General features: G+C 43.4%; 1 protein-coding gene across 2 annotated transcripts in view; it reads left to right on the plus strand.

Moving 5' to 3' along the window:
- Positions 1-9,934, plus strand: part of Zdhhc9 (zinc finger DHHC-type palmitoyltransferase 9) — a 35,364-nt gene extending 25,430 nt beyond the window's left edge. For both annotated transcript variants that reach the window (XM_032889704.1, XM_032889705.1), the window contains exons 5-10: positions 190-327; positions 1,237-1,285; positions 2,060-2,162; positions 3,843-3,946; positions 4,318-4,414; positions 8,332-9,934. In XM_032889704.1, the coding sequence (XP_032745595.1) occupies positions 190-327; positions 1,237-1,285; positions 2,060-2,162; positions 3,843-3,946; positions 4,318-4,414; positions 8,332-8,448 (608 nt within the window). In that variant the 3' untranslated portion in view covers positions 8,449-9,934. The remainder of the gene's footprint in view (positions 1-189; positions 328-1,236; positions 1,286-2,059; positions 2,163-3,842; positions 3,947-4,317; positions 4,415-8,331) is intronic.
- The last annotated feature ends 310 nt before the right edge of the window (positions 9,935-10,244 follow it).

Here is a 10,244-nt window from a genome sequence, read left to right on the forward strand (position 1 = left end):
TCACTATGTAGTTCTGGCTGGCCTAGAACACACTATATGACTAGGCTGGCCTCAAACTCAAGAGATCCTCCTGCCTCTGCCTCCCAGGTGCTGGGATTAAAGGTGTGCCCAGCTCCTTGAGTTCTGTGTGGGTGGTAGGTAGGCTTGCTCTTGTTCAAGGTTTGGCATTGAGCTCTCTTTCTCCCATAGAGCGCTTCGACCATCACTGCCCCTGGGTGGGAAACTGTGTTGGAAAGAGGAACTACCGCTACTTCTACCTCTTCATCCTCTCTCTCTCCCTCCTCACAATTTATGTCTTCGCCTTTAACATCGTCTATGTGGCCCTCAGTGAGTATACACAGCACTGTCACTGTGCTGACAATGGGCGGGGAAAGGCCTGAGAGGAGCTTAGGGGAAGTTGGATTTATGGTGGGTGGTACATTGCTCAGGGGCAGACAGAAGCAAGTAGTATTGTCTGCTCTTGAGCTGAACTACAAATCTCAGCTTACATTGGTAGATATTTACTGATTATTCTGGCCTTCTCTCTGGCCATCTGCTGGCAAGAATGAGCCCATAATTTCTGAGCCACATCCAGAGTACCAGGTGGTTCTGAAGTGATTCAGAAGGTTGGGTATGTATTTGTCTCTACACACCCTCTCATTCTGTCTCCTAAGATATACCTGTGAGTGGATCAGGGTATACTTGAGATGGAAAACACACACCCACATGTTTACATGTGCACACACACACACACACACACACACACACACACACACACACACACACACACACACACACACACACACACCACTTAAGGACAGGTAGAGTGTGGAGCTAAGCAAGTGGTCTTGAAAAGGGAGGCGCTCTAAGCTGGATATCACACAAGGAAGGGGCATAGATGAGAAGAAGGTTTTTCTTGGGGACTTCTAGTTTCTTTCATCTGTTATCATCTGACTACATGTCTATATTTGGGGCCTGGGAAGGGGAAAGGGAACCTCTCTCAGCTTGGTTTCTCTCGGCTCTGGTCCAGTGCCTAAGCATTGGAGTATGTTGGGGATGTTTACCCAGCCACCAGCTTGTAGGTAAAAGGGAAACTCTATACCCTTGCCCTAGTGGGACCCTCTCTCTTGTCAGAGTATATAGCACAGGACAGGGAGATGAGGAAGTGGGTAGTTGATAAGGATGGATATATATATATTATTTTTTTCCTACTAAAGTCACTAAATTTTCCTTCTGCTCCTCTTCCCAATTTCACAGAATCCTTGAAAATTGGCTTCCTGGAGACATTGAAAGAAACTCCTGGAACATATCCTCCCTGGCAGTTCGTCCGTGTGAAGCCGTCGGAAACTGCTTGCCAGCATGTTTTCTGCCTGCAGCTCTCCCACTATCTAGTTTTCCAGACGTCAGTGAATGCCAAAGCCTAAAATTAACAAGTGTAGTCCTAGTGTTAGCAACTAGAACGGAAACTTGTCAGGACTCTAAGGGAGGCTTACCCCTCACCTCTTTCTTGAGTCCTCCTGCCCTACAAGGGTCCGTGTAGACTCGGCCTTGACTCCTCTAGCTGACTGCTCTCTATGGCAGTGCGCTTTTGTGCTATGTACTAGAAGCCCTGCCCTCTTGTTTCAGTGAAGGCTTATTTTGTGCAGTGCCTACATTTCTGAAAAGGGGATTTAGAAGAGATTTGGATAAACCACGTCTTGTTTCCATCCCACTGATTTTTTTCATTTAAAACGTTTATTCTTGGTGGGATTTCCATGAACAGTGGTGGGCAACATTGTTTAGCTTTGGCATCTTCCTCAATGTCCTCTGCAGAGAACCAATGACAAACAGGCAAATGATACACACTGTGAATGCTAGAGATTTATTTATTCATAGTGAATAAACAGAAATGCATTAACTTTCATAAGGGATCTATTCAGTGAAGTTTAGAATTCATCTGTAGTTATAGGCACATAATTTGGCTTTCTGTGGTACTTGTTCTGAAAGTTAAAGAGGGTGTGACTGATCTCACGAATCTGAAATGAAACATCAGGTCCCATACCTACCATACGTTCTCCAACATTCCTTAACCTAACCTCACTGTTCTGGAAGTCCTCATTTGCTTCTTCACTCTCTGGTCTGTTGTGGGGCTGACTGGATTTCACACTTTCCTTGTGGCTCTCAACCAGACTACCAATGAAGACGTGAGTCAACCTTCTCTCCCTGCTCTGTATCCTTCTCTCCACTGCTCATCTCCTTATTACCTGCTAGGAAAGCAAGCATGTGTCCAGGGCCTGGAAGGATGAGACAAATGGGGGAAAAAACGTGGATTGGGAGATGGTTAAATAAAAGGCAGACAGCCTTTTTTGGAGTGGAATGTCGTAGAACATTAGGAAGAGGTTGAAAAATTGGATAGACATGTCTTTGACTAGTTATAGGTACTTAAAGACTAGTCAAAGCCCTAGTGTGATCAAACACTCCAATTCCCTTGCTAGAGAGACTGAAACAGGAAAACGTCAAGGGGAAGGCTGTTCTGAGCTGCGTAGTGACAAAGAGGCTTACTTGACTGACATAGCTAGACCTAGTCTCAGAGCAGGCAATCAACAAGATCAAAAAGGGTAGTTGGTGCTTCTAAATTTGGAATGGAGAAGGATAAATGCACCAAATAAATATTTACTTTTAAGGAACTGCCAATTCATGTTCATTATGGATAATGAGAAAATAGAGTTGAAGAAATGAATAAATGCCTGTAACTTTACCTTCTACCTATCGCTTTTGTTAATGACATGATTTATACTCTTCTAAACTTGTGTAGGTTTCATCTCATTTGTTTCCATATACACTATAGTTTAAATTTCATTTTTATTTAATGGTTTTTGTACTATATATTTTGGCCATATTTTTCTCTTCCCTCAACTTATCCCAGATCTTCCCCACCTCCATATCCACCTGATTTCATAGTCTTTTTCTCTTAAAAGAAAGAAAAAAAATCAAAAACCCCAAAATTCTAGACCAAAAGTAAAACAAAACAAAAGGCACACTCTCACAGCTCGCAAAACAAAACACAGAGTCTGTTTGTGAGTCCAACCACTCCTGGGCATGGGTGGGGCCTACCCTGGAGTGTGGTTCTTATATCCAAGGACACCCCACTGGAGAGGACGGACTGTTCCTTTCCCTGCAGGCATCAATTGTAAATAGCTTCTTGGTTCCTGGTAGAACTTACTATCCTTTCTCTGTGCTGGCATTTTGTGCAAGTCTTGTGTATGCTGTCATGGTCCCTGTGAGTTCATATGTACACTGTATTTTAAGATAAAAATAGAACATGTACATTTGTGGGTTTTTTACTCTTATATTTTCATGTTCAACTATTTCTTTTGCCAACTAGATTTATTAATCTGTGCACATGTGCACACACAACTGCACTGTGGAATATCAGAGGACACTTTGGTTCTCTCCTTTTATCCTGTGGGTCTTAATGACAACCTGTCAGGCTTGGTGGCAAATGCCTTTTTTTTTTTAATCCACTGAACTCTCTCCCTGGCCCCTATTTTCTTTTCATTAATTTTGTTTAAAAATGTATACGCCATACAGCATCCATACCATCTTAACCATTTACAATTCTTTTCTTAATTTATTTTTGTGGGCTTTTGAGACTACTCTGTGGACTAGGTTGCCCTAGCACCCAGAATCCCATCCTTGGCCTCCCAAGTTCTAGGCTTCCAGGGTGTGTGACACCTTTAACTGTTTTGAGTGTACAGGGCAGTGACATGTAGTGCATTCAGTTTATTGTGTAATTATTGCCTCTTGCAGTTCTTCATTAACCCATACTGCCCGTGTTTCTACAGCAGACTTTTTCAATGTAAGCCCTGGCTTGTATCTTGCAGATCAAAGGATCGTGGACAGGGAAGAACCGTGTGCAGAATCCGTACAGTCATGGAAACATTGTGAAGAACTGCTGTGAAGTGCTTTGTGGCCCCTTGCCCCCAAGGTACTCAAGTAACAGTAATGCCCTGGATGCTCTTAGATGAACTACTCAAACCCATCCCCTTGCCTGCTCTGCTGCATTCTTCTGCATGGAACTTCTTGATATCAACTAAGTCTTCCTAGGAGTTGTCACACGGCACCATATCTACATGAGCCATAAAACCATGGGCTGGCTGTGTTGTTTGTTTGTTCCCTGATTAATGTGACATCCTCCAGTTTGTGGAGGAGTAAATGGAGGACAGATGTGTGCTGGGGTCAGGACAGATTGCTGAAGGCATGTTTGTGCTTTCTGATGCACAGACCAAGGTTCAGGGGGAACTGAGCTGATAGACAAGTGCATGTCAAGTCTTTGATTCGTTCTTCTGTTTCTGTCAGTGTCCTGGATCGGAGGGGTATTTTGCCACTGGAGGAAAGTGGAAGTCGACCTCCAAGTACTCAAGAGACCAGCAGTAGCCTCTTGCCACAGAGCCCAGTAAGTGTCGCTGTGTAGGTGATAGAGACCCTGTAGGCCCACTAGACAGCTTCAAAATATAACTGCGATGTTGTATCCTGATTTCTTCAGCTTCCCTGTCTCTGATTATGTCCTGATACCGCTTTCAGATCAGTGTACCGTTGACACAGATGAAGATTTACTCATTCCTTAGACACATATTGATCAGTTATTTGGTGCCAACTACTTTCATAGGTGCTAGGGCTACACCAGTGAGCAAGTTGAATGAAGTCCTGCCGGGAGAGCATTTCCTGTTGGGTGGACATGAGGGAGAAGAAACCAGAGCATCACTGTGTGTGTGGCGAGTAGCTTGATTAGGGAAACATAAAAGGGGCCAAGCTGTGGACAGAGGAGCATGTTAGGTCGGTTAGTGATATACTTACATTGGTATACTGTACATGTAAGCATTCTCCCAGGCACCTAGGGCAAGATATATTTCACAAAATATGTTCCTAGAAATTTGAAATTTCCTTCTAAGACCTTTATTGAGATACAACGTACATACCATATGATGCCTGTTTAAAATATGCAGTTCCTTAGTAAATGCTTATATGTTTGTCACAATTAAATAAAAAAAAAATTCCTTATCCTCTGTGTTAAGAAACCTTGTATAACTCCCTCCTCACCAAGATACCGTGTGTGTGTGTGTGTGTGTGTGTGTGTGTGTGTGTGTGTGTGTTATGGTATGGTATAGGGATGGATCCCAGGGCCTCATACATGCTAGGCAAGCACTCTACCAATGAGGTCTCCAGGCCCAGGCATAATACTTCAATGCTGATCTGTGTTATATGTGGCAGTACTTCATTCCTTTATATAGCAGACTCATATCCTCTCACACGGATACACCATGTTGTATCTGTCCATTCACCGTTTCCACATTTTGTTTTTTATTTCTAAAATTTTAGTTATCATTACTATGGTGTGTGTTTATGTGGCATGTATGTGCGAGCCTAGGCATGGTATGTCACAGCACACGTGTGGGGGTCAGGTGACAATTTTTAAAGAGTTTTCTCACAGAAATCAAACTTAAGCCATCATGTTTACTCGGCAAGTGACTTTTCCACCTTTTTGGATATTATAAGCAGTGCTGCTGTGAGCATCTCTGTGCAAGTTTTTGCATGGACATAGGCTTTCATTTTTCTTGGCTATAGTCCTCGGAGTGAAATTACTGAGAGAGGTGGTAACTCTCTACTACAGAAATTAAATATTAACATCTTTTGAGACGCTGCTGAGATGCTTTCCAAAGTGGTTGCACCATTTCCTCGTTCCCACTAGAAGTATCTGATGGATTATCTGATCATTTCTATTTTAGCCTCTGTAGATGTGGAGTGTTATCTCACTGTGGCTTTGATTTGCATTTCTTTGATGACTAATGATGCATACATCTTTCCATTTGAGTATTAGTCATTTGTATATCTTCCCAAGTGAAAAATTTATTCAAATCTTTTGTTTGCTTTTCCCCCCACCCCCATGTGAATGTGTGTGCATGCATGCATATGTATGCATGTGTGTGAGTGTGCGTGTGCGTGTGCGTGTGCGTGTGCGTGTGCGTGTGCGTGTGCGTGTGCGTGTGTGTGTGTGTGTGTGTGTGTGTGTGTGTGTGTGTGTGTGTGTGTGTTTAGGGAGCCTCTCTGACTGGCCTGGAGCTCACCAAATAGAGTTTACTGGCTGTGTATCAAACCCCAGTGACCCTGCCATGTGCCACTGCTGGGATTAGAAAAGCATGCCACCACTCTTGATTTGCCGCAGCCCTGGGTCTTAAGAATTAAACTCAGGTCCTCGTGTTTACCCAGCAAGCACATTACCCACTGAGTCATCCCTATAGCCCATGTGTGCTGTCTTAGTGTATATCAATTTCTCTTTTATTGCGCGTGTTTTGGTGCCATGTCTAAGAAACTGTTACCTAATCTAAGGTTGTGAACAGGTATTCCCCTGATTCTTCTACGAGTTTTGTAGTTTTAGCTTTTACATTTATATTTTTGATCTGTTTTGGGTTGATTTTTATACATGGTAAGAAGTAGAGAACACACATTTATTTAGTTATTTTTGTCTGTGGGTATCTGGTTCTTTTTCTACCATTTGTTGAAAAGTCTATGCCATTATCTTGACACTCTTGTAGAAAATCAATTGACTTAAATGTGTGTTTATTTCCGGACTCTCAGTTACAGTCTGTTGATCTATATTTCTGTTCTTGTGCCTATAATACAATTTGTCTGTTGCTTTAGCACTGAACAGTTTTGAAAACAGGAAGTGCTATTTCTTCAGCTTTATTCTTCTTTTTCCTCTTTGTTTTTTGGCTATTCGTGGTTCCTTGAAATCCTGAATGGACCTTAGGATTATCTTAAAGCTTTTTAGTTTCTTTGAAGAAGCTAGCTGGAATTTTGATAGAGATCACATTGACTCTATAGGTCAATTCGAGGAACTTTGCTGCCATGGCACACTTTCTGAGCCATTAACATGGCAATCTTTTGCTGAAGATGGAGCTCAGTGCTAGGGTACTTCCAACACATACACACGCACATACACACCTACACTCAGAGGAAAGACACAGACAGACAGACAGGCAGGCAGGCAGGGAGAGGGAGGGAGGGGTGGGGAGGTGGGAGGGGAGGGAGAGGTAGAGGGAGAAGGAGAGGGAGAGAAAGCACAGAAAAAACCCATATCTGTTCCCCTTACTGACATTCCTGCTCCCATGTCATGATGTAGTGAGACAGTAACTCTCTGACAGGTAGGAAGGGAACCAGAAAGCTTGGACTGGTTTTTTTGGTTTGTTTGTTTGTTTTATTTTTTATCTTGGCTTCCTTTGATGCTGTAGTTTTAAATGTATCTTTTGTTACATAACTATTTTGTTCTTGATTTCCTCATTTCATTTTGCATCACTCATTAAGAGTGTAGAAAAACACAATTAATATTTGTATAGTAGTCATATTCTGAAACCTAGCCAAACCTGTTTTCATTCTAATAGATTTTTAGATTAAAACTTTATTTCAAAATAGCATCTTATTTTATGTGCATACTTTTTGTAAGGTTATTATCCTCTCCCGCCAAGTGTGACCTTTGCATTTTAAGGGACAGCAAGTGTGTTTCCATGTTACTGTGATCATCTTCGATATCATTTTTCTAATGAGACTGGTCCCAAATAATAACAGTATAGGTTAGAGGTTCTCCGTTGAATATAAGAGAGGATGTATTTTAGAATCATTTAGCAGGGGCCTGTAGAGATGGCTCAGTGGTTAAGAGCAGTGGCTACTCTTCCAGAGGGCCTGGGTTCAATTCACACCACACACATGATAGCTCACAACTGTCTGTAACTCCAGCTCCGGGGGACCCAGCACCTTCACACAGACATATATACTGGCTAAATACCAATGCAGTAAAATGGAAATAAACATTGGAAAAAAAGAATCAGGAGACATTTTAAACCATATGTATCATTTGAGACCACTTTCATTGGTTTGGGCTAATAAATTCCCTGTTATGACAGAACCAGGATTGAAAACTGTTGGGTCAGACCTTGTTAAACAAGAACGGTATAATAATTCTGTTGCGGTGGGTGTGCTTGCATATAATTATTTATGTTTTATGTTATTATCATTGTTAATAATAGTAGAAACATCTGTCCATAACAGTTAAGGATAGATCTTAAATAAGGTGCAGGTGCATTCTGGCTAAGATGATGAGAACCTGGTCTTGGGGCTGACATTGGTGACCTTGGCTGTGTAGCTTTAATGTCACCGTGGTTGAAGGTTTTCGAGGAAGAACTCAATACCTTTGGATCATCTGCATTTAGACTAGAGAGAGAGAGAGAGAGAGAGAGAGAGAGAGAGAGAGAGAGAGAGAGAGAGAGAGAGAGAGAGAGAGAGAACTCTGTGTTGACTCTGATATCTTTTACTTCTCAGGCCTCAACAGATCATATGAACTCTAATGAGATGCCTGAGGACAGTAGCACTCCTGAAGAGATGCCACCTCCAGAGCCCCCAGAGCCACCACAGGAGGCAACCGAAGCTGAGAAGTAGCCTCTCTATGGAAGAGACTTTTGTTTGTGTTTCATTAGGGCTATGAGAGATTTCAGGGGAGACGATCAACCCAAGACAGAGAGCAAATAAGCTGTCCCTTATTACGGTTTTTCTTTGGTCTTTAGTCACCCAACTACACACTGGCATTTTCTTGCTGCAAACTTTTTTTTTAATGTTTGGACTTAAGACAGTGGCAGAAGATGCCAGTCACATTGGTAACTGGACAAATGGGTCTCTTGGGACATGGCACTGGTTTCCCATTGTCTCAGCCACAAGGTGTCCTTGGACTCTCCTTCTCTTCCCTCCAGATCCTAGCTCTCCTGCTGGGGGTCATTGGCCTCTTTTTGGGGCTACAGAGTCTCAAGGCTGACTCAAAGTCCTTTCCAGCTGCTGCATGTCCCAAATCCAGAGGCAGTCACAGAGACCTCTGGCCAGGGAATCCTAACTGGGCTCTTGACTCCTTCAGAACTAATGAGGCTTGGAGAGGGGCGCTGGAGGATTCTCCTGGCTCCAAAGTGCCAGCATTGCCAGCCAATCCCTTTAGGAATAGGGCAGGTACCTTCCACTTGTATTTATTTCTGTAGCTTCTCTTTTCTCCCTGCCCCTCATCTACTTTCTAACATCCAAGTCCCACTCTTTCCCCCATTAGATGCTATAGATAAGTAGTCATGGTAGAAATAATACATTTCTCATAGGTTCTCCAGAAACTTCAATGCTTGTGCTGTTCTCAATAAGCATTGATGAGATGCCAACAATACAGCCCCTCACACTCTCTGTCTCATCTCCCCTCTTTGCTCATTAGTCCACTTTCATTTTCTCCTTTTGACTCCTGCTTCCACTGGGAGCAGGATTGGCAGGAATAAAAGTCTGCACTTTGCTGGTTCCTTTTCCTCAGGGGAAGCCTGAGTGCTCACTTAAACACTACCCCTCAGACTTCTTGTGTAAGGCCTACAGAGGCCATGAATGCACAAATGGGGAAGCTAAGGCACAGAGAGGCTCTCCCTCCTCTCCTCTCCTCTTCTCCTCCTCTCCTCCTCCCCTTCTCTCCTCCTCTCCCTCTTCATCCCTCAAAAAAGAGAGAGAGAAAGGCTAGACAGTACTTCCATTAAGCCTTGGCTGAGTGAGGGAAAGCCCAGCACTGCTGCCCTCCCGGGTATCCCACTCCAAGGCCTCAGCCCACCTCTGGCAATGGTAACCACACCAGGGGCTTCATCCAAGCCCCTACTCTTCCAGCACTTCCACCGGCAGAGTCCAAGGGCCACTTCATCCTGGGGGTGGACTGTAGCCCCCCAGGCTGCTCTGCTCAGGACCTGCGCTACTTCAGGGAAGAAGATCTATGTATTATATGTGGCTATATTTCCTAGAGCACCTGTGTTTTTCTCTTTCTAAGCCAGGGTCTTGTCTGGATGACTTACGGGGACAGGGAGGGGTGCAAACCACGACTTTTAATCTATTTGAAGGTGATTAAACTGTGTCTAATGCAAGATGCCTGCCTCCTCCTTCCTCTTCCATTTCAAGAACCACCATGGGGTTGTGAATGTGTTTGTGTGTTGGGTCAGACGGTGGGTGGGTGGGGTAGAAGGGGTTGCTTGTTACTTCCATTTTCCAGGGTACCCTTGGGTTCAGGAGATAGATACCTCTCAAATTCAACCTCTCCATTGATCTATTTAAATCTGGGCCGAAGTTTATCTTATCTGGACTACGAACACAGGACTTCCAAGCAATATACAGTGTGAAGAAGACTGGGAGAGTAGAGGGATTCGACTTCCTAAAGAGAACACATACTTCACTAGGAT

The sequence above is a fragment of the Rattus rattus genome, chromosome X (genome assembly GCF_011064425.1).
Source record: "Rattus rattus isolate New Zealand chromosome X, Rrattus_CSIRO_v1, whole genome shotgun sequence".
NCBI lineage: Eukaryota > Metazoa > Chordata > Mammalia > Rodentia > Muridae > Rattus > Rattus rattus.